The sequence below is a fragment of the Somniosus microcephalus genome, chromosome 5 (assembly GCF_052327205.1).
Source record: "Somniosus microcephalus isolate GS21.2 chromosome 5, FLI_Smic_1.0, whole genome shotgun sequence".
Lineage (NCBI taxonomy): Eukaryota > Metazoa > Chordata > Chondrichthyes > Squaliformes > Somniosidae > Somniosus > Somniosus microcephalus.
In genome coordinates this window covers 170,449,007-170,474,336 of record NC_140991.1, presented here as the reverse complement: position 1 = coordinate 170,474,336, position 25,330 = coordinate 170,449,007, and the positions used below count along the sequence as shown (strand labels likewise).

The following is a 25,330-nucleotide window of genomic DNA, read 5'->3' as shown; positions in this document are numbered from 1 at the left end:
CGGAAGAGGCGGCCGCAACTAAATATGGCGGTCGGGCCGGTAGCGGGGCGGTAGCGGGGCACTGCGCACACCGATGACGTCATCGGTGCCGGCGCAGCGCTAACGGCTACCGCCGCCATTACCGCTGCTCTGAATATCAGCGCAAACTCCTCTATTGGCGCAGAAGCCCTCTTTGAGCGGTAACTGGCCGCAAAGCTGGCAGCGCCTTACTGAATTTCTAGGCCAATCTGTTTTAATGATGCCGGTTGATAAAGCTTAGTTTTGGTGGTTTCGGGATAACCAATTATGTCACCTCTTACCATGGCAACCTTAAATATATTAACATATCAGAAACTTGAGGTGTTTGGCCAATCAACCTGGACCTGTTACAGACAAGGACATGAACAAAAGGCAGACAGATGCCCCCAACCCCACCCAACACTTAAATGTCAAGCCCATTTAAGTGTATTTTCTCCTTGACAAAGATAACAAGAAGCAAATGAAGACATTTTAAATTGTTACACTAGGCATAGCATATATATATGTATATTTCTATATATACAAAGAAAGAGAGAAAGTGAGAGAAAGTATAAATGTTCTAATGATTGGAAACAGGACAGATTCAGAGCTTCATCACAGGCTGCTGTGCCTTTAAAAACTGGAGTGTACATGAACAGTGGGATAGGCTGTCATCCTACACATATGTAATAGGACTTTTGGCAGCCATCCTCGACTGTCATTGGAATTTGCATACCTTTGTTGGCTCGATTCACCAATTGTAGGTGAAGCACTGCAAGAGATCCTTAGAAAAGCATCCTTGGCCCAAGCATCTTCAGCTATTTCATCATTGACCTTCCCTCTGTCATAAAGTCAGGAAGTGGGGCTGCTGCTGACAATTCCATAGGGCTGGATTTTCCCGGGTCCCACCCGCACGATGCTGGGCCCAGGATGATTGCAGTGGTGGGGGCTTCCAAGCCGTGGTGGGGGTCCGATCCCTGACCCCGGGGCTGAGTCGTGTTGCCAGGGGAGGGTCCAATCACCAACCCAGGGGCTGAGTTGCGATACCGGGGGTGGGGGCGGGGGGGAAGTGTTCCAGGCCCAAGGGGAGGTTGAAACCCCGATCCCAGGAGGTGCAGGTGGGGGAGCTTGGGGGGCTGGGAGGAAGCACTTCTGCACCTCCCGGCCCACAAGGATTACCCCCCGAGGCTGAGGCCTCCTTGTTGCAGCTACCGGGAATCCCAAGCCCCGGGATCCCCAACTGCCTGCAGTAAAACATGCACAATAGGTTAAAGTAGAGGCTTCAGGCCTCATTATAATATTTAAATTGCCAACTTGCCTCCTGGCAGCAGGTTGGCAGCCCACCCCCTTGTCCCGGCTGAGTGAAAGGTGAAAGTGGGCAGGTCGGAGGTGGGTTGGGTCGGGTTTTACATTTTTACAACTTTCACTTCCCCCCCACGCCTCCAACCCACCCGTTCTTACCTATGAAAATTCTGGCCATAGAGTTCAACGAGACTCACAACTCCTCCAATAATGAAGCAGCTTATACCAGTCTACAATGGGACATGGATAACATCCAGACATGGGCTGACAAGTAGCAGGTAACATTTGCACCATATAAGTGCCAGATATGATCATCTTGAATAAGAGAAAGTCTAGCTATTTCCCCTTGAACTTGAATGACATCACCATTACCAAGTCTCCCAGTATCAAAATCTTGGGAGTCACCATTGACCAGAAGCTTAATTGGACCAGCCATATCAACATCATCATGGCTATAAAGCAGGGCAAAGGTTGGGTACTATGAAATGTGGCTTATCTCTTGAACCCTTACTGCCTCTCCACCATCTACAAGGCTCAAGTCAGGACTGTAATGGAATACTTACCAATTGCCTGAATGGGTGCAGCCATAACAACATTCAAGAAGCTCGAGACCATCCAGGACGCAGCAGTTCATTTATTACCAGGAGGCACATACATGAGCTGCCTGGCCCCGCATGTATTTGTAACAACATGCTCCTTCCCTGTGAAACTGCGGTCACTTTAATTGCTGAATTTAAAAGAATGAGATGCTACAAACCACTTTATTTTCTGACCTGACTTTCCAGAATAGTAAGAATGCAGTGAACTAGTGGTCCCCAGGTAACCAAAGTGCAGTTGTGTATGCAGAACCTAGAGAAGACGCAGACAAATCATAAAGTGATGTAGACTAAATAGCTGGAAGTTTTCAGTGGTGAACAAGCCAGTGGAAAGAAGAAGCACTGTGGACACCTTTGCATTTTAATGTTATCTCTCACTCAGTTACCAAACCATTTGTGCCTGATCACAGCAGGTCCCAAGACACAACACAGCGTGAAAGCTGAAGTCTGTATATGGAGACATACTCATGGATCAGTGTAAGCTTGACTGTGTGTGTGCTATGACGGGGTTGATAGGTTGATAGTTTTGTAGTATTGCAGTGTTATGTTGATAACGGCAAGTGCTATGGTGTATAAGGGTGTTGGGCAATCACAGTGTTAAGATTCAATAAAGCTCAATATGCATTTTTTCTACTTGCAACTACATCTATTTTTAAACCTAGATTAAACTTGTTTTTACTCTGTTGCCTCACTGCATTGCTGCTCTATACTATACAGAATGAATGTAATAAGATCATTGTCGAGTTGTTAAATTTATGCCGTGGACTGGTAATCTTTAGAAAATGAATTGAGATGGTCCAATATCTTTTCACTTGAGATTTTTATCAGTCGTCAGGGACAGTCGACATTATCTCAGCAATCTGAGATGGCATGGAACTATAGTATCAGCATAAAAGTACACAGTTCTATATGAAGTAGATTTTGTAAATTTGCACTCCAGAGCTTCAAAATGAATGAGCAGATAATCCTAAGGGGAGTGCTGACCTCTGCGCCCCAATTCACAGTATGTGCTCCTGCTGTGCAGTCCCCCACTGAGAGAGCAAAATCGTAAAATCGACCCAATAGTATAGAAACTGCACCTGGATCTCAGATTTGACTGTTGAAAATATATAGTAAAGGTTAAAACTTTGCCAAATGACACGTTTCCACAAATGTTTTCCACAAATTTTTATTATTTTGAAAGACTGTAAAGCTGCTATCAGTCAAAAAATTCTGAGCTGAAATAAGTATTGGGGTCTGGGCCAGTTGAATCAGCCAAGTTCAACAGTTGGAAGGGAGGAGTGATGAAGAACCTTCCTGCCAGGGAAGTTACGCAGTAGTCTGCAGACTCACTTGTCAGATCTCCCACATGCATGGAAGAAAGCAGCTAAGTTATAATGGGAAGAGGACATAACCTGATGGAACAGAAACCAAAATAACAGTTGTGCTTTGAGTGTTTGCTTTTCACAGGTTTTCCTACTGTGTAATCTTGGTCACAGCACAGAGCTGGAAGGACTTACATTTGGCTTTGACTTTGTATCCACCCAACGGAGAGGCATGACCTTCGACTGCATCAAAACCAGCTGATACCAAAACCACATCTGGATTGAACTCACTGGCGATTGGCATGACCACAGTCCTGTGGGACAATGATAAAAACTATGAACGAGTCTGCAATAAATTCTTAACTTCATTCTCACAGCAAGCCACCTGGAAAAATTCAGTGTCTGCTTTCTTGTTTCAAGAAATTTACTTTTCCATAAATTGCACACAGAAGCTTGTAATACAATTTCACATCAGTTGAATACAATTTAAGATTTTAGTTGGGCAGTCTTTAATTCATAAAGTTATGAAATGTCATGTTGTAAAACCAAATTAAAAATTTTGAGCAGCCAACAGAAAAAGGCAGCATAAAGAAAAAACAACATTCTAATATAATGCTATAAATTCTTAACTACCAAACAAAGTAGTTTACCTAAAACAGGTTTAAAGGGTACTAAGACAAAGGAGTGGGATAGGCCATCCAATCCATTATTGTATGATTCTTGTATTCAAACCAATCATCTTTTAGAGCTAGCTCAGTTCTTCAGCAAAGTCAAACATAATTCTGCACCTCTTACTTTTTATCTGTTTTAATGTATTTCAAATTTATATGTCAATATTGGAGCAATTTGGTGAGGCTCCACTTCCTCCATGATGTCTTACTTGACGAGAGCACAGGTTAGAAAAAGGGTTATCACATTAGAGGGACAAATACACTACCTGTGCTTCTGTCTAGAGAGGCTCCACACCAGAATTATCCCTTATGTATATGAATTAAATGAAATCACTCCTTGAACATCTACCATATATTAAAACTGCTATACTCCATTTCAAAATGCATTGAAAAGTCCTATGTCATACTATCTCAATGAGAACCTGCATTAAAAAAGTGTTAAAATTTACCTGCAATACTATTTACACCTGTTGATAGTGCCATGATGGGGTTTTCAATAAAAAATGTCACATAAAGTTAACTGCTAAAATAATCTCTGCTAGTGTGTTGTGAGGTAATATACTGTAAAAAGAAACATTTTAGTTTGCATGGAATTGCAGGGTCTACCCATGAATGTTGTTGTGGAGTGTCCTGAATTTTGAGGGTTCATTGTGGCAACCAGCAGTCATGTTAGTACACGTAAGTGGAGAGTAAGTAATTCTGTTTAAAAGCAAACAATATATATTTTAAAATATTCCTGCATTAAAGCTGTCACAGAGTTACTTCCACTCCACTCTACTGACTAACTCCTTTGTGCTGACAAAATACCTCACCTCGGACCACTCATTCCCTCGCTAGCTGGGTTTTCCCCACCAGAACGCTGGCCCACTATTACATCCACCTTGCTCCACTAGGGCGCTGGACTGCCGGGCCTCTTTGTTCCACAGACCGCAGCACTTACTGGCCCAACAAACTCCCGAGGTGCTCTGCACTCCATTTGGACTTTGATCAGTGGAATTGCTCACTTATCACACTGTCCTATGAATCAAGGGGCAGTCTCGCAAAGCTGCACTCCATGATAAGCCTTGCATCTTCTTGTACTCTTTCTCATTCACTTTCTTTTGCAATGCCCCCTGCTCCACTGAGTAGTATTTAGGCCCTGTGTCTTTCTTTCCACCTCCGAAGGGAAATTGTTCCTACCTCACTGCCCCATCTGTCACAAAGCAGCAAAATGGGCCCTGAGAAATTTTAAGCCCCCCATCACTAATCACTCAGACATCCTCCACCCCCTCATCTTCGATCCTCCTTCTCTACCTCCCCCACTTTTTCCCCTTTCCCCCAGCCTCCTTCCCCATTCTCCACCTCTCCATCCTTCTTACCCTTCCATTTCTCCCACTTTTATCCATTGTTCCTACCTGTCCCTTTCTTTCCCCATCCTAATCTCCATCATCCTTCCCCATTGCCCCACTCCTCCACCCCTGTCTCCTTCCCTTCTCTTCGCTTTCCTCTTTCCATTCATCATCCTATCCCCAATCATCCTCTCTCTGCTCCTCTCCTCTCCACCCACTTCTCCCATTTCCCTTCCGTCTATCTGCCTCTCCCTACTTTTCTCTGCTATCTCTCTCTCTCCTCTCCCCTTTTCCTCTCCCCTCCCCCCTGCACTCTTGCCCCCACCCCCGCCTTGATCCATTTGCTCCCCCTGCTCCCTAATCCGGCTGGACCCAAGTACTGCATTTGGGCTTGAATCCCCATTTGCAATGCCATATGAGATTGACTAGTACTTCTTTAAACTTCAACATGATATGGAAATATTAACAGACCGATGACATCATTTGTTGGTAGAATTCTCAGCATACTGGGCTTCTGCTGTGTTTTAAAATCTAGCAGCACAATCTCTGAATTGTGGTCTGGGAAACAAGGATTATTACATGTGGGACTGTTTGTTAAAATGGGGAATTAGTGGAGTTAAAACATCCTGGCCCTGATATTTTTGCGGGGGTTCTGCTGGTCTCCTGTTGTTCCCTCAGTGGGAGACTGGCAGAACTCCCAGAGAAATGGTGTAAATGGCAGTTTATGTCATTTCTCTGGGGGTTCTTTAGGTCTGCTGCCAAAGTTACAGCAGGAGACTGGAGGTAGCCCTGTGGAATTTCAGGGCCCCTGGCTTCATTCAACAGAGAATATTAAAATTAATAATCTCAAAGTGAAAAAAGTAGTTTCATCTGAAACTTCTGCTATTGCTTTTGATATGAAGTAGCTTCAGAATTGCAACAATGCAAAACTGGCATTATAATTCTGGTAACAGGTCGGTGATTGCAGGACATAGTAAAGGTAATAGGTGTGAAACCATTTTCAGGAGATAGTTACAGTCCCTTGGACACCAGCCATGATATAGCTGTAATCCACTTGATGCCACTTTTAAAACTTCAACTGGACCACGTAGGGACTCCTTGAACTTAACTTTCAATACTTGTAATGTTAGCAGACTGTAGGCTGTTTAACCAGGTTTCAGAGGCCATTGAGTGGAATTCTGCACACATGTGCGAGCAGGTATGTGCAGAGTTCCACTGTCACTGACCAGAGAGTGATGTGGGAACCAGAAATGTTACTGGGCTCTATTGGCTCTTCATCACACTCTACAGATACCAGTTTGAGACCAGTGCTTGTAATAAACTGCCTGAAATCACCATTAAATGGTATAGCTTGCAGTGGAGTAGGAACTACTTTGGAATAGGAGGCTTTGAGTTGATTAATAAAAGGTAATGTTGGTGTTAGGTTAAGTGTACAGAGGGGTCATTTTGCCAATATATGCTTCTGGAATAGAGCCTTGTGCACTGGAAGTGCATATTGGGAATTCAGGCATAGATGTAAGCAGGCCCTGCTTGGTTTTCCATCCAATACAGAAATGAGAGGCATCGCACCAGGAATGGAATTTGTAGAATCTACCCTATAAAGTATTTACCCTTGGATGTGTCACACAACAGACAGTTTTAAGCAAAACTTGCTTTGCTAAACTTATCCTCGTTCTGAGAGGTCTTCTATAGATTCAATCATTTTAGACAAACAGATTCAATGCAGACGTACTCCAATGATGCTGAGCAGAAGGGTCCCCATGGAGTGCATCCACTAACAGGCATTGAGTTTCATAGAGCTCTTTTAATATGTGCCAATTGAGAGCTGTTATTTTATTCCTGAACCTGGCCTGCTGAGTTTTACTGCTGGTCCTAAACAGACTTTGAATGACCTTTGACAGATTTATAATGCATAGTATAGTCCCCTTTGATGTGCGTATATAGCATGGAAACTATTCCTAATTACAGATTGATTTACTTTATGAGCATTGTAAATGAAACTAGGTGGGGGCATTCCAAGGATGAGCACTGCTCCCCAGGAAGATTTCACAAGAAAGTGAGTTACAGCAACAAACCTGATTGCAAAGGCTGAAGCTATTTTGAAAGTTAGATCAATAACTTCTTCAGTGTTTATGACATTCATACATGGTATATGTCATCATGAAAACTTCATGAATTATAGCAACTGACTCAGAGGTGGTAGCACCATGCTTGAAGAGGGTAGCACCATGCTTGAAGAGGGTAGCAACAACCTAATGGCAGCGACCTACTGGATATTGTGGCATATTCACAGGCAGGGGTGGAAAACCTGAAGTTGATGATGTTGGCACCCTTGTAGATGGCAGGGACCACTTTAAAGAAGAGGGTAGACTTGTGAATGCTTGTGAAATGAAGTGGAATAATGGAAAATGCCAGTGTCAGTATCCTCATGGACAATGGTCGTGATCTTGTGGATAGTTGTGCCACACAGTGAGGGGACGATGGGGATCATGATCTCATAGATAGAACAGCATACCAGGAAGTGTGGCAGCACTTTGCTGATGAATGGAAATGCATCTTGAACTTTGTGGAAAATAGGCATGATGCCATCCTTGTGCCTGAAGGGTGGCTGCCAATCTTATATAGAGTGCCAGTATGTACGGAACAGTACTGGTGACTATGTGAAAAATGACTGTAATCTCTTGGATGATGATACCATCCTCCTGGTATAGATAATGATGCCAACCCCAAGGCATGGACGCTACAAGTGCCATTGTACAAGGTAGCAGCAGCAACCTCGTAGACAGCAGCTGCAGCTTCATAGAGGGTGGAGCTGATTTAATGGGCAACTGTGGTATTTTCGAGGTTTGCTATGTCACCACCATGATTGGATGTTGCAACTTTGCAAAAGATCAAGACATTTATGTTCAGTGTTTTGGAGGGCAATATAGATATGGGATGGCAGCTCCACATTTATGGACTGTGCCAGTTCTCTTGAGAAACTAGCAGAATCCTCCGGGGCAGGGGAAAAGAGAGATGGTGGCTCAGTGCCACTAGTGATCTTATGACATGATAACTGTTCACAGGTCACTTAGCCAAATATTGGGAAAAAAACCCAGTAAGTTCTAGGAAAATGTGAAACTTGCAAAAACCAGCAAAGTAAGCAGCCTTGCCAATATTGTGTTTCTTATTAATTCAGTGCATTCTAAAGAACAACCCTATAATTATGTCCTTCACATCTCCTTGTTTTACTATGAACTATAATTCCCTGTGTGTTAATTAATGAAGAGCCCTGTCAATCAAAATTAGCTCCCAATACATCACATTTTGCAATTGTTTGGTGAAAATAAGCTCTTCTATTTTCTTTTTAATGTTCCCAAAACAATGTCAAAATACCTTCACTTTCTAAGCTGCGTGTCATGATCTTGTTATCCTGTTCTGAATTGTTTTGAATTTTAAGGATTATTGCAACTGTGGGTTGAAATTCTTCTGTTTTGGTGCATTAACACGGTTGCAAATTCCTATGTGCACTAATCTAATAAAGTGATTGGTCGATTGATTTTTAACGGGTTAACAACTACATTAAAGGAGCGCGTTAATCAATGTGCTAAAAATAGCATACAGGAATTCAACCCCACTGATGTGACTTCCTATCATCATTTTTTTCATGTTGTTTATCTACAAGAAGTAGTAGAATTGTACAGTCTTTATGAGAACTATCTGGAAAATCTTCTTTTCATTTAGGTAGAAATGATTGCCAGTGATGTTATCATGCAAACACTTAATGTGCTTGCATAAAATTCTTCTTCAACTACTTTATGGGAGGTTGTTAACCCTTTAAACAATCAACAGCAATTTCTACCCTTTTGTTTGCCAGCACAAAATGTTACGCTATACAGGGTACCATGTTGAAACTTATCATAAGAATGAATTTGATGAATGTACACTCCCGATCCAGAGCCCCAAATGCTGGGAGAGCACATCTGGAACATGAGCACAGAGGTCAGCGGACCAAGCAGTATTTTCCCTCCAATAATTTTATAAATTTCAAATTGATAAAATGACCCCAAAAGACCTCAACATTCCTTGGAGCTTTCACTGGTTTCCCACTGTATCTCTGGTGGGGGACCAACAGAATCCCTAGAAAAAAGTCTGGACCCCTCCGAGAGAATAGAATTTTGTTTTGCACAGAATTGTTGTCAGGGGATTGAGAGGGATCACGGCAGCGTCAAGAGACTGTGGACTGAACAACCCCTTTCCCCTCAATGGTGGGCAGGTGCCAGAGCTCCTGGCAGTCATGGGAAGGTGGCACTGAAGATGTGCAAAAAGTGGTGCTGTCCCATGTAAATAAGGTACTCTTCTACTGACTCCCGTTAATTCCGACAGAGTTAGTGCTGGAGGGCACTGTTGGGCACCATCCCAGTGTAACTGCCGGGATCATAATCTGAAGATTTCAGGGGTCATAGTATTAAAAAAGACAAGGTTTTCTGGCTCATCTCCCAACTCAAATGACCTTGCGAAGTCCTTTTCATTAAGACGACGTTCCTTCAAAATAGCTTAGCCAATTTATTGGGTAAGAAGCTTATCTCTACAGATTGAGAAAGTCCTAGGTTTGATACCTGGTCTGTGCCTAGTTTGCACCAGTAGGGGCAATATATTTGACCTTAGCAATTGGCCAGATCCAAAATCTTGATGATTATTCAGCAACATCTGCTAAATTGGGGTTATGTGGGAATTGGGTGAAGATAGAATAGGATTTGGCTATGATCTCCCCCCCTCCTACATTAATATAGCCTGCCAACACTCACTGTCAACACATAGAGTCATAGGGCTAGATTTTCAGTATAGACAGTTTTGGGGCGCTAACCTTAGCGCCCGCCCGAAGTTAGCGCCCGCCCCAAAGTAGCGCCCCGTTGCCGGAAATTCAGTGGCTTCGCCCTAAGAGATTGGTGGAGCGCTAAAAGAGGCGTTCCACTCCTATCTTTAGGCGCTAAGCCGGCGGTCCAGAGGGATAGCGCCCAGGCGGGGCGCAGCGCGGGTGCGGTCATTTTTGGACTGACAGTAGACCCCGTGGTGCCGACCAGCTCTTAAAGGGGGAAGGGACGAATTGGTCTGCTGCCATGCCCTGCACACTGCAGCCTTGCAAAGAGGCCTCAACACTGCTGCTCAGCCCCAGGGAGTCATGGCAACGCCAGAGAAGGCCCGTCAGCGTGCCCTGCGCTTCTCAGAGGGTGATCTGGACATAATGGTCACAGCTCTGGAGGTGAGGCGCAAGATCTTGTTCCCAGAGAGTGGGAGGAATCCAACCCACCACGACTACGCCAAAGCCTGGAAGCAGATCGCCCAGAGGGTGACGTTCACCGGCGATGCCCCCAGGACCCACAAACAATGTCGTAAAAAATACAACGATCTGACCAGGATTGTGAAGGTGAGTAGCCTTTCCAGTCTCCTCCTCATTCTTGCATGTACACCTGACATGATGGGCAAAGGGAGCTGAAAGTCCTATTGGCCAGCCCTCAGCCAGCAGCATTGGGACAGTCATGAGCATCACATGGCCATTCGGCACTCTACACTTTGTCCAAGCTATTCCACCATGGGAGGCAGTGCACACTACATCAGGGCTTCACTCTGTCCACGCTATTCCACCATGGGAGGCAGTGCACACTACATCAGGGCATCACTCTGTCCACGCTATTCCACCATGGGAGGCAGTGCACACTACATCAGGGCTTCACTCTGTCCACGCTATTCCACCATGGGAGGCAGTGCACACTACATCAGGGCTTCACTCTGTCCATGCTATTCCACCATGGGAGGCAGTGCACACTACATCAGGGCTTCACTGCGCACTTACAGCCCGTCCTTTCTCTTGCTGGCTAAAGTAGCGGTTAATCGCCAGGCGCGTGCCAGGGGTGGCCGCGCCAAGCTGCAGAAGCTCACTCGGCTGGAGGAGCGCGTGTGTGTGCTCATGGGAGCCCGTGTGATTGTCCCCACAGCGTGCGGAGTATCCGACCCTCCACTGCCCGGCAATGGTAAGGACCTCGCCTTTTGGCCCTCTCGCGTCGCACTGGCCCATCCGAGCTACCTCCTTTGCCACTGTCCCACCAATGCGCTGAATGCCACCAGTCCTAACTCCCTCGCTGACGCCGTCTCCTCACTCTGAAGCTACTCTTGTGCATTCCTGCTTTCAGCTGGTGACGACCAGGACCCTGAAGCTGCCAGTGACAGCACCTCCGACCAGGAGGAGGAGGAGGAGCAAGCCGGACCTTCGGGGGAACAGTCACGTCCCGCAGGAGAGGAGGAAATGCTTGACACCTCCTCACTGGACGAGTGCCTGGAGGAACTGTCGCAGGGCAATGCAGCTTCTGGGACCAGTGGCGTCCAGCCACCCAGGAGCCGTGCGCGTGGCCTGCGGCCTTCCCCCCAAAGGGGGGAAGGATCAGAGGGGAGTGCTGCTGTTCGGCACACTCGCCGCCACCAACGCGGCAAGTGTCCCCTAGTTCGGCCCCCTCCTCCCCAGCGGGAGAGTCGCGACTCCAGTCCGGACACCTTCACCTCGGAGGAGGTGCGGAAGCTGGATAAGATGGCCGAGGATTCAGACCGGCGCCACACGGAGCTCATGAGCGTGGTGGGGCGCATGCCTGAGGCCATCGAGTCGCTGGCGACCAGTGTGCGCGAGTTCGGGGCAGCAACTGCCGCGAGTGGCTGCATGCTGACTGATGCCGTCAAGACCCTGACGGCTGTGATGCGCGCGCACACCAGGACCACAGGGGCACTCACTGCTGCCACACGCGCTGTCTCAGGCAGGCATCGCCAGGGCAGCCGCCGCGCTGGACCATCCCAGCAAGCCGCCCCTCGGCTGATTGTTGTGGATCCTGCAGTGCGGGCCCGGCCGAGTGCCACCGCGCCACAGCACCAGCCAGCGCATCCCACATGCCAGCTGGCCCACATTGCGCCATCCGTCGCCGCCATTCCCCCACTGGGGCGTCAAGGGCAAGCGGCTGCAGCTGATGGTGGCCAGGCTCAGGTGCGCCACTCAGCAGACGGCCCCTCGAGGCCCAAACGCCGTGTAGGCCGCCCCCCAGCGGCATCTGGCGGAAGGGCATCTGAGCCTCAGGCACCTTCCCCCAGCCTCGCAGCAGCCACTGGGCAGAGCTTGCGAAGGAGCAGCAGGCCGGGCAGGGGAGGCAAAAGGCTGGGCAAGGTCTCGCCCTCGCGGGCCACTCAGTAGAGGGTGTGCGCAGCTTTCCTTTTATATGGCGGTGGCCATCTTTATTTTGCCCATGGTTGTGTTGTTGGAGGGCTTATTTTTTGCGTTAGGCCGACGTTGAGGCCCGGTTTGAAGGAAGGTGGAGTGACTCCTCCCCAGTTTGTGGGAGTGAGTCATTTGTTGGGCTTTTTGTGGGGCCCGTTTATTGTTTTTGGGGATTCATGTGGGAAGGGCTTTTCATTTTTGTGTAATAAAAAATTATCTTTATTCATGCAGTCTCCATGGTTGTTCTTCTTAGTGTTTGTTGGCTTCGCCGGCTGAGGGCTTGCGGAGCGGCTGCATTCATCTTCCCTCATGGCCCCTGGCCATTCCCTGACAGGGGGCTTAGAAGTACCGTGTAATAAGGTGGCGTCGTGCGGCCCTTGGCCCTGGTCGCTCCCTCCTGGGAACGTACTCCTGCTCCTCCTCCTCCTCCTCCTCATGCTCCTCCTGAGGTGCTGGTCCAACGTCAGGTGGCAGTGCCTGAGTCCTGCGGATAGCCAGGTTGTGTAGCATGCTGCAAACCATCACAAATTGGGAGACCCGGTCCGGCGAATACTGGAGAGCTCCTCCGGAGCGATCAAGGCAGCGGAACCGCTGCTTGAGGACCCCAATAGTTAGCTCGATGATGTTGCGGGTGGTTTGATGGCTCTCGTTGTAGGCCTCTTCAGCAGCGGTCCTGGGCGCGCGGAGCGGGGTCATGAGCCAGGTGCACAAAGGATAGCCTTTGTCCCCGAGTAGCCATCCTCTTGGGGGAGGCTGTGCCTGGAACATGTCATGCACAGTACTCTGCCGCAGGATAAAGGCATCGTGGCTGCTGCCTGGGAAGCTGGCATTGACTGCCATGATGCGCTGCTTGTGGTCACAGACCAGCTGCACATTCAGAGAATGGTAGCCCTTCCTGTTGCGATACTGCTCGCCATGCTCCAGAGGAGCCCGCAAAGCCACATGCGTACAGTCAATGGCACCCTGCACCAAGGGGAATTCCCCGAGTCTGGAAAATCCCAATGCGCGCTGATGCTGGCTCTCCAGGGCCATGGGGAAGGAGATGAATTGGCTTCTCCTTCTGAACAGTGCTTCGGTCACCTGGTGGATGCAGCGATGCGCGCCGTACTGGGAGATGTTTGCTATGTCCCCAGCAGCGTATTGGAAGGAGCCGGTGGCATAGAAGTTCAATGCCACCGTCACCTTCACTTCCACCGACAGAGACGTCCTGCACCTGAGCTTTGGCCGCAGATCTCGGCGAAGCAGGTGGCAGATCTCTGCAATCACCTCCTTTTGGAATCGGAGCCTTTTAACACATCGCGCGGCACTCATGTTTAGGTAGGAGCGCTGCTGGCGGTATAGCCTGACTGGGTAAGGCCTACGTGGCCGACGCCTGTAGCCCCCTCTGCCTCTAGCCAGGGCTGCCCCTCTCACAATGCGTCTGCGAGCCCTACGGACATGGAGCTGCAGCTCCGCGTTGGCACCCCATGCAACCCCCATCAAATCCTGGCAAACACTCTAATTTCCAAAAGGCCACTTGCAGCGCTCTGGCCTGAGTCCAAAAATACCTGGCTCTTGCTGCTTGAAACCAGTTAGCTATCCTCCTTGTTGTGTCTCCAGAAATGCGTTGCACAAGAGTGTTTTCTGAAAAAAGGCTGGCCTTTATACTGGAGAGTACGTCCCCTTTAATTTGCGCCCCCCGGGGCCCGCGCTGGTTGTGTTGCGTTCCTTTTTCCAAACGCTCCGGCCGCCAGCCGCACAATGGGGCGGTCCGACTGAAGTTTGCAATCGGGGCGCACAAAGGGCGTTGCACGAGGATGTGACGTCATTTTCTGCGCGCGCATCCGGGCGGGCGCTAAACTTTGCGCCGGCGCTAACGGGCAACTTAATTTGGGGCGGGGCGCAAACTGCGCTGCGCCCGGGCGCTACACGCATAGCGCCTGAAAAACACTTCTCTTAAGGCGCTAACTGCTGGCGCAAGCGACTGAAAATCTAGCCCATAGAGTCATAACGGCACAGAAGGAGGTCATTCGGCCGGCTCTCTGTAGAGCAATCCAGTCAGTCCCATTCCCCGCTCTATCTGCGGAGCCCTGCAAGTTTATTTCCCTCAAGTGCCTATCCAGTCTCCACTTGAAAACATTGAGTGTCTCCACTTCCACCACTTCCGTCGGCAGCGAGTTCCAGATCATCACCACTCGCTGCGTAAAAAAGTTTTTCCTCACATCCCCCCTGTATCTCTTGCCCAAAACCTTAAATCTGTGTCCCCTAGTCCTTGTACCATCAATTAGTGGGAACAGCCTTTCACCATCTAGCCTATCCAAACCCGTCATAATCTTGTACACCTCCATCAAATCACCCTTCAACCTCCTTTGCTCTAATGAAAACAAATCCAGCTTCTCCAACCTGTCCTTGTAGCTAAGATCCCCCATCCCTGGAACCATTCTGGTAAATCTCCTCTGCAACCTCTCAAGGGTTTTCACATCCTTCCTAAAGTGTGGTGACCAGAACTGGATGCAATACTCCAGTTGTGGCCTAACCAGCGCTTTATAAAGGTTCAGCATAACTTCTCTACTTTTGTACTCAATACCTCTATTTATGAAGCCCAAGATCCCACATGCTTTGCTAACCACTCTCTCAATATGTCCTGCCACCTTCAGGGACCTGTGCACATTAACTCCCAGGTCCGTCTGTCCCTGCACACTCTTTAAAACTGTGCCATTAAGTGTATATTGCCTCTCCCTGTTCCTTCTGCCAATGAGTGACTACTTGGTGATATACTGGAGGGTGTCTGGTGTTCTGTAGAACCTTACCCCAACAATGAATCAGTGTCTTCAGAAGAGGAACAGGGGAGAAAACTGGCAAGAAAAAGTGTCAGGATTGGTTACAATGCTGAAGCCAGAGTGACACTGACAGCTAATCAGTGAGAGGAGGTTAATTTAATTAAAAAAGAACACTTAGCATCCATTCTCATGATATTAAAGTAAACAGTACCAATATTCTTTGATGGGAATTAACTGGACCCCCAAACCTCTTTAAAAAATTCCGTACAGCTAAATTCTAGCACTATTGAAGGCAGCCATGTTTCAGATTTCATTTCTTTTCAAAGATTAGAAAGAGCTCAAGCTCCCCACCTACAGGCCTTAAAACTCATTGCACCACTGTTCCTTCAATATAAACACAACACAATTTCAAAGGCAGATATTGTTTGACAGCTAGGAATTCCCTAAATGAATCATCGTGGTAATAATGGTATCCCCATCAGTGGTAAAATACAGTCTATATAATAAAGCTGATGCTAATCCACTGAGGATTCTGGAAAAGGCTGGGCAACGAACAAAATTATGAGGACATATTGGGGCAGATTTTCCTTATTGAGCTTGGATGTAAAGGATTGTCTGGGTGCAGCACATAGAGGAAAATCAGTCTGGGAGGATTGTACCTCCATAATGAAACCCTTCCAATTTATTTTAAATGGACAGAAAATCTGCTGTGCATGTGCGATCCACCCTGGCCTCTTTTCCTCTATCATCTGCATCTGGGTAATCCTTTACATCCAAGTGGAATAAGAGGACAATCTGCCTCATTATGTCTTGAGTTTCATCAATGAGCAATACATTAGGGTAACTTCTGGTCCTGGGAATAAAGGGTCGGGAACTTAGTGGCGAGCATAACGCTTGCTGAAGTCATGCTGGGCCAATCTAGTTGGATTTCCCACGATTGATCTTATTACATTTTTGTAGCAAGCTCTGTTGTGTCTGTGTGTAATAAGACACAGACTGCGGAGAACGGTACAACAGGTGTTTACTCAACGTGGCTCACACTGCAACTGATCTGTACAGATTACTACGCAGGGCTATATACAGGTGTGGTCACTGCCGGTACTACAGTATACATGAGCTGTAAAAAGTAGTTCCCCCCTTAAAGGTACATACATTACAATTCCTCCCCTTTTAGATTAACAGTACCATAACACTCATTTAACAATTAAATATCAAACTAATTACAATTAACACTTTTAACATGCAACATTAGCTGAAAATAGTCTATTTATATATTCAGTCTTTGGGGAGGCCTCCTGATCCTTTCTGGATAGCGCCTTTCCCGAGTGTCTTGCTCTTGGTGCGGAGGCGATTCTGGCCCCCTGTCGTCGGTTGGTTCATCAGCTTCCGATGCTACTGTTTCTGGGGTAGATGCGACCTGTACGTCGGGTTCATCACCAGGTACGTATGGGCGAGGCATGGGGTTGACTTGTTCCTGTGACTCTAGGATCTGGTCAGCATGGCGTCTCACGATGCTCTCCCCAACGTCCACTGTGTACATTAGTGGCCCCTGCCATGTGCATATCATTCCTGGCTGCCATTTTTCTGTTCGGTAGTCGCGGGCCAAGACTCGTTGCCCTACATTGAAGCTCTTTGTTGGCTTCTCATGGATGTGCTGGAATTGCTTACTCTCAACATCTCTTCGTACGTTTGGTCTGAGCAAATCCAGGCGAGATCTTAACCTTCGGTTAAAGAACATCATGGCTGGGGCCTGGTTGGTGACTACATGTGTCGCATTCCGGTAGGCGAACAGGAAATTGTCCACCTTGTGCTGCAGCGGAATGTTGTCATTGCACATAGCCTTTATTGCCTTCTTAAAGGTTTGTACGAACCTCTCAGCCAATCCATTTGTGGCTGGATGATACGGGGCGGATGTGTAATGCCTTACCCCATTCTTTTTCAAGAACCTCCAGAACTCTTCGGACACAAACTGTGGTCCGTTGTCGGAGCAAATCTGTTCTGGCAAGCCATTCCTGGCAAAAATGGTCCGTAGGACTGCAATAGTTTTCTCCATGGTGGTGGAGGACATTTTGATGACCTCAGGCCATTTCGAGTGCGCATCCACGGCTATTAAAAACATTGAGTCCATGAATGGACCAGCAAAATCAATATGCACCCACTGCCATGGAGATGAGGGCCACTCCTATGGGTGTAGAGGGGCCTGTGGTGGTGCATTTTGGACTTTCTGGCATCCTGAGCAGCTCTTGGTCAGGTCCTCGATTTGTTTATCGATTCCCGGCCATCACACATAAGCCCTGGCTAGGCTTTTCATTTTTACCCCTCCCAGATGACCATCATGAAGCTCATTGAGCACTCTATCCCTTAACTTGGGTGGAATTACCACTCGGCATCAACACATCAAGGTCCCCCGGCACACTGACAGCTGTTCTCTCCTTGTCGAGAATGCTGGCAACAGTGAGTCGCCATGTGCTGGCCATCCCTTCACCGTCAAATCATATACCCGAGACAGTGTCGGGTCATTTCGGGTTTCCTTTTCGATACAAGCGTTAGTTACCGGTAGGCATTCAACTATAGTCGAATGGAATATTTCGACAGGATCCACTGCTGGTGCTTCCTCCGCAGTAGGCAGTGGCAGGCGTGATAGCCCATCAGCATTTCCATGCTGTTTCGTGCCCTTATATTCAATGTCATAGTGGTGCGCCCTTAGAAAAAGTGACCATCTTTGTAGTCGTTGCGCAGTCATCACCGGAACGCCCTTCTTTGGATTAAAAATGGAGACGAGAGGCTGGTGATCAGTCAGCAAGGTGAATTTCTGCCCGTGCAGATAGTGATTGAACTTTTTCACTCCCCACACTAGGCTGAGGGCCTCCCTGTCAATCTGGGCGTAGTTACGCTCGGCTGAGGTTAGTGATCGTGACGCAAAGGCTATTGGCCTCACTGAGCCGTCCGAGAATTTGTGCGACAGCACCGCTCCAATGCCGTAGGGTGACGCATCACATGCCAACTGAATTGGTAATGCTGGGTTGTAATAGGCCAATACCTCTTTCGATGTGATTAGTGTTTTGCTCTTCTGGAAAGCTCGTCTACATTCGTCACTCCACTTCCATGGCACCCCAGTTTGCAGTAGGGTGTTCAGTGGGTGTCGTATTGTAGACAAATTTGGCAAGAACTTATGGTAGTAGTTTACCAGCCCGAGGAACGACCTCAGTTGCGACACATTTTCCGGTGCTGGAGCCTTGACTACTGCCTCAATCTTCTCTGGGGACTTATGTAACCCCTCTTTATCGATAACGTGGCCACAATACGAGACCTGTTTTCTAAAAAACTCGCATTTGGGGCGGTTAGCTCAGAGCCCATATTCCTGCAATCTAGTGAGCACCTGCTCCAGGTTGGCAAGATGATCATTGTCATTTTCGCCCGTGACCAGGATGTCGTCCAAATAACACTGGGTCCCTGGGAACCCTTGCAGGACTTGTTCCATTGCCCTCTGCCAAATAGCCGGAGCTGATGCTACCCCGAATACCAGCCGGTTGTATTGGTAGAGACCTTTATGGGTGTTGATTGTGAGGTATTTTTTTGATGCTTCTTCTACCTCCATTTGCAGATACGCCTGGGCCAGATCAATCTTAGTGAAGCGTTTCCCTCCAGATAGCGAGGTGAAAATATCTTCAATCCGCGGAAGTGGATATTGTACGGTGTGAAGGACCGGGTTCACTGTTACCTTAAAGTCCCCACAAATGCGAACCTTCCTTGGTTCCCCAGGCGTGCTGCTCAACGACTTTTTCATCACAGGGACGATGGGTGTAGCCCACTCGCTCCAGTCTACCTTGGACAGTACACCTGAACATTCCAGACTCTCCAGTTCTGCTTCGACGGCTGGGCGGATCGCATAAGGTAACGGTCTGGCCTTAAAAAATTTTGGGCTTGCGTTTTCTTCAATTTTAACCGTCGCTGTCATGCCTTTTAGTGTTGCTGGAACACTTCTTTCGCGTCAGTTAGGATCTTTGACAGTCGCCCAGGTGTGACGTCATCATCCTTTTTGTCAGCCACAGTCAGTGCCTGTATGGAATGCCAATCCAGTTGTAATTTTTGGATCCATTCACATCCCAGTAATGGTGGTCCTCCATCTTGCAATACATACAGGTCTAGTTTTGGTGTTTCCTTACCGTTATATATAACGGTCACCCTTATTTTTCCTTTGGGGTAGACTTTTTGCCCCGTGTACGTCTTCAAAATAATTTTTGTGTCTCTCAAGGGTATGTGTGAGAATAGCCGCTCGTAGTCCCGTCGGTTTATGACTGTTAGGGCTGATCCTGTGTCCAATTCCATCTTTACCTGGACTCCTGTTATCTTGAGAGTGACCCAAATGGTTCGGTGATCCTCCGTTGTGATCACATTACGTAGTTTCAGACAGCTCAGTTCCCTGCTTTCGGAGTCGTTATCACTCTTTTGTTCATCTGAACTATTCTCCGTCATCTTGTGTACCTTCTTGTACTTTCCTTTGGTAGGTTTCTTATTGCTGGTTTTCTTTCCCGACCTGCAGACTCGTGCTATGTGTCCTACTTTTCCACACTGTCTGCACACTTTGTCTTTGAACCAGCAATCATTCTGGTCGTGTGTTGTTCTGCCGCAGCGATAGCACTTCTCTGTTCCATATGACATTTCGTTTGTGCCATATTCTTGCGGTCTCTGTTGTATCTCTGCAGCACCCCGTGCTGCTGCTTCATATGATACCGCAATGCTGAAAACCTTTTCCAGCGTAAGGTCCTTTTCAGATAAAAGCCGTTTCTGGCTTCCTTCACTTTGAAGCCCACACACAAACTTGTCCCTTAAGGTATCTGCCAGTCCCGCTGCAAACTGGCAGTGTTTCGATAGTTTGCGCAGTTCTGTTAAATAATCAGCATTGCTTTCATCCTTATGCTGGTTCCGTTTGTGAAACTTGAATCTTTTTGCTATCAGCAGCGGTGTGGGGTTTAATTGTTCCTTTAGTATCGTTACTATGTCTTCAAAACTCTTTTCCATTGGCTTCGTTGGGGTTACTAGATTTCGTAATAAACCATACGTCTTTGCACCCATTAAATTTAACAATACCGACGCTTTCTTGTCATCTGACACCTCATTTGCCTTGCAGTACACCTCTATTCGTTCGACATATGCAGTGCAATCTTTGACTTCATTGTCAAATGCGGTGATACTGCCACTCTTCGGCATTTTGGGTGTGGTTTAAAATGGCGTCTCCCAATGGCTTAAAATGGTGTCTCCCGCGCTTTCCTTCCTCCCCCGCTGCTGCCAACGCCGCTCCCGGCAATTCTCGTGGCAATGGCAGCGCCTCGCGGGTTTCTGTGCGTCTCTCTCTCCCTCTCTCCGACGCTGCTCGGCCCTTGAACACCGGCTGCGCCCTGTGCGCTCTGCCCTCTCTCTCTCTCCCCTGTCGACGCTGCTCAGCCCTTTGCTGTGCCGCTCGGCCCGGCTCTAGCCCGCCGCTGTCTGGGAAGGGTCTGCGCACTACCTGTTGCCAGCCCGTTTTGCTGGACCACCTCGACTGGAAAGCCAAGCCTGGCTCTCGACAGCCTCCCCCGCAATTCTCGAGTCTCTGCTGGATGACTGGGCGGTTGCCCGTGGTCGATGCCCGAGTCTCTGGCCTTGACCTCCAATCCACTGATCTCCAGGAACGAATCCCCGGGAGGTGATGCAGAGTTGCAGGTAGGTTCGAACTTGCCTCGTCGTCAATGTTGTGTCTGTGTATAATAAGACACAGACTGCGGAGAACGGTACAACAGGTGTTTACTCAACGTGGCTCACACTGCAACTGATCTGTACAGATTACTACTCAGGGCTATATACAGGTGTGGTCACTGCCGGTACTACAGTATACATGAGCTGTAAAAAGTAGTTCCCCCCTTAAAGGTACATACATTACAAGCTCCTCGCATGGATTGGGCCTGCCTGTGGAAGCTTGGTCTGAATGGAGGCAAGAAATAACACGTGGCTGCAGTTCTTAAAAGTTGCAGCTGCAATTTAAAGGGACTGCAGGAAGAAGCTATTTTCTTGAACACATGTTTGGAGCACTCTTAGAAAAAATGCAGCAAAAACAATGTTTTTATTTTTTTATTGGATAAACAGCATTTCTCAGATACTTTCAGAAGGTTGGTTTTAAAGATCATTAGCGTTATAGTAGAGTAGAACCTAATAGCAGTGCTTTAACTGTGTAGACACTTGCTAAACCCAGAGTATCCTGATTGGGTTTATTTCAGCAGCTCTCCATGCCCACCAACCCCCACCCCCAATGCTGTGTGCAGGGTCAATGGAGGCGGCCTAAGATAGTCCAGCTACAACCCAGAGCAATCAGACATGGAGCAGCTGCAGCTCTTGGTAGAAGTGGGGCTTTGTTTGAGCAGTTCTAATTCATAAACTGGTGCAGTAGCTTTAACCCTTTGGCTTTGTCAGGTTCATATTAGTTTCCTTTTGTTGACTCAGGCATAATGGGAGCATTCAGGAAGGTGACAGTGAGCCTTTAAGGGCATCAAGAGGTGTCATGCTGTGTCAGAGGGTTGAAAGATTTTAATTCAAATATATAAATAATAATTTTCAAAATAAATAATCACTAGCCTGTATTAGGCCTTGATTGTTTTTTGACATAAGTATACAAATCCTATGCTGCCAGGGTGTGCACACAGCACTAATCATTAACGTTAAGAGTAGATGTGTCGGGACTATTTGGCCGAGTTGCAATATTGTACCTTTTACTAGCTAAGCCTTTGGACGTACTAGCGAAGAAATTCCAGAGGTGGTTTTGCTCTGCTGGAAGTGAAGCAGAGCGGCACTTCTGGCCCTCACCTTGATGCAGACCCACCTTGGTCAGATATCACAGGGTCAGCTGATATCACCTGCTGCAGCCTGGAATGACCCCGCGGCATAAAAGTTAAGGGCCACGGTGACCTTGACGGCCACAAGCAGTGCTCTCCATGCCCTGGTTCCAGGGACAAGTTGTGGCTGCAGCAGGTGAGCTAGCTTGTTGACGGCCTCCTTGGTAAAGCGAAGGTGCCTGGGACATTGCTCCAGTGTAGGTATGAGAAGTGCTACCTAAAGACACGTTGTGAGTATGGTCTCCTGCGCAGTGCCCTCTTCCTTCCTCTTAACCCAGCTGCGTCTGCTCTCTCCTGTTTTCTTGGCTGCTCTCCCTCGTCCTCCAGGTACGAAGGCAGACCACCCATGACTGCAGGAGAACTGTTGTGAAGGCAGACAAAAGCAGTCCAGCAACAGCAAAATTGCAGAAGTCAGAAATCAGTTGTAGAAGGCAGAAAATAGGCCAGAAAATGCCCAGAAGTTAACCAGCAGCCTAAAAGGACAAACCAGGAAATAACCTGCGTGCAGTGGATGAGCCCTTTCAATAGCGCTGTTGAAAGTTCCTTGCTGCTCGCTTGCGCCACAAGCTGCTGAGCGAGTTTATCACATGGCGAGTCAGGCGCTGGGGCAGATCAATTTCACAAAAGGATCCGATAACAATTGTAGGATCCTTATTTAAAAATGATAATGAGGCTTTTAAATGATTCCAGCATGCCTACGGAGGAGACCGATCCATTATGGAGGGTAGTGTACCTTCGGCCTGGAATGAGTGCTCGCCATATTGGATCCTTAGGTGTCCGTTTTACACCTGTAAAACAGGCATGGTACAATCAAATTTCCAGACCATGGTTTGTGAATTTCGATGGAGCTTCTCCTGATCTGAACAATAACTGCAGCGGGAGATCAGTGAAACCATTGGAGAAACAGTGGAATGGCCGAAAATAGCCAGTTACACCATTTCTCTGGAGGTTCCACCGATCTTCCACCAAAGTTTGATAGGAAATTGGAAATTGAGAGTCAATGATATCTAGTTCAGGTCACATGGAGGTCCTATTGTTACTCCCGTCGATTATGCTACTGTAAATTTAGATATTGGTATGATGGGCAAACTCCCAAATGCAAAACACTCAGGTTTCTTATGGGAGTGTCTAGCACAGTTGTACTTGAGGGAATAGCTAACAGAGTCTGAAAACTTGTAATACCTGCCTTAAAGTGAAAGCAGCTCACAGACTCTTTTGCCTGCAGTAGAACACAAAACCAAAATCAAAATGCTCACGCAACGCGAAGATATCACACAGAAAACTGTCTGCACAGTTAGTACTTCTGTATTAAGGCACTTTCTGCTTCAGCAAGTGAACTATTTTATACAGGCATGAGTCACTTCAAATGCAGTACTGGTGCAAATTATGAGACTTCTGATGAATGATGTCAGCCCATCATTATCCGTCATTTACATTGATTTGCTACTTCTGCCACTATTTATTGGGCGTCATAGAAATGTGGAACTCTGGCATTTCTGAATGTTGCTCCAAATCTTGACCCATCCACCAGAAATCCACCTTTTTTGTTGCTCCAAAGCCTCTTTCACTTATGCTTCTGAGTTGGGGGAGGGGGCGGAGTTCAAGACAGCCCAGAGTGACTGGAAGGTGTGATAAGTAACTTGTCCTCCAATTTGATTTCCTTTCTTATAGGGAGGTGGTGGACTACTACACAGCATGTCTAAAATCAGGAACTCATGATTAGGGAATTATGGGTGCAAAAAAAAACACTCAATAGTTTCTTGTCTGCAATTTCAAAAACAAATTGACTTGCAAACAAAGCCAGTTAATAACAAGTCTCATCTTGCACACACCATTGGGGACAGAAGTCAGAGAACAGGTAGGATCTCATTTTCAAGATACTTTAGATATTTTAAGGTGAAAATGAATAAAGGAAGAATGGACATTTCTCACCACATACTTCTTCTTGGACCGTAAGTAGTTGGCTTCAGAGTGTGCCTATTCTGCTACTGACTTAAATATGGTTTGCAGCTAATTTATTTCAGTGAAGGTAGACTCAATCAGGCATGGGTTTCTACCATTCTTGCAGTAAATCCCAGAAAAAAATAGGGTCCACATAGGTTTTTTTGGTGGCTAAATTTCTTTGTTGTCCTATATTCAGATTCAGTGCAGTCAGGCCAAACCTAGCCTTTATGAATAAAGATCATGAGCCCAAACACAACTTGATACTTCGATAAAATATGCACAATATTATTACTGCATTGCTATTATTAACGTATGCTTTGGACTGGGGCTGCTTTCAGACCATTGGGCATTAAGACATTTAAACAGTTTACCGTGATAATGTATTCACTTACTGGCTAGTGGCAACACTACACATTTCGAAACACAGCATGTCAATCTACTGGCTAGTAATCTGTCCTACATTCCAGTCTATGCGAGCTGCGAAATTTAGCAGCAATTGGACCAATGTGGGCCTGTTTGGATGGCATTCCACACAGGTGTAGAGAATGAACAAAGTGTCAAAGTCTTCCAGATGAATGACATTGCCAATATAATTACCTTTAAAGAGAAGCTTCTCCAAAACCCTGGAATTTCCCAGAATTCAGAATGATGTTCGACTGAAATTTGGGACAGAACTAACACTTTAACGATTAAAAAGACAGCTAGTGAGACATTGTCAGTCTGGTCTGCTGGTGCTTCTGACTAGCAGCCACTGCTTGTCTGGTCTGCAGACACCTTATCCTGGAAATTCCTGGACCAAAATTGCAGAAAGTAGGACAAAGTGTCTAACTCTAGATTAGAAAGTTTGACTCACACTAGGGGAAAAGAGGCAGCCTCAGATTCTTTCTCCAGAGTCGATAAGCACATGTTATTTTACCAATTCTACTTTCTGTGAGTCTTTGGGTATAATGAGCTCAATACTCCAATTAGGTACATCTCTGTCAGGGCGGGACTTCTGCCCACCATGGAGTTGCCCCCCCACCCCCCCGCCCCTGCACACCCCCACCGACCCCAGTTAAATTTCTTGCCTCAGGATCATTAGAATTCGGGAGTTAAACTCTTCAGCAGAGGCCGGGGAGCATGTGACAGGTGGTTGGAGTCAAGATGCAGAAGGCCTCAGGGACCTGTCACTGTGTCAGGATCCCAGCAGCGTCTGTGCTGCTGGAAAAAAAAAGCTAGAATTTTGTTTAAAAATCTAAATTGTACTCTTGAGTCTGTACAAGGCAGTGCTCTGTGAGCATTTGCACAGGCCTTACCTGTAATAAAGATTGTTTCGCCCCTACCACTGAC

The 25,330-nt window shown here is 47.2% G+C and overlaps 1 protein-coding gene across 2 annotated transcripts in view; it reads right to left on the bottom strand.

Moving 5' to 3' along the window:
* LOC147117434 (histone deacetylase 9) overlaps positions 1–25,330 on the bottom strand; it is a 1,471,293-nt gene that overhangs the window by 74,887 nt on the left and 1,371,076 nt on the right. For both annotated transcript variants that reach the window (XM_085988432.1, XM_085988433.1), the window contains one exon: positions 3,395–3,513. In XM_085988432.1, coding sequence (XP_085844558.1) covers positions 3,395–3,513 — 119 coding nt within the window. The remainder of the gene's footprint in view (positions 1–3,394; positions 3,514–25,330) is intronic.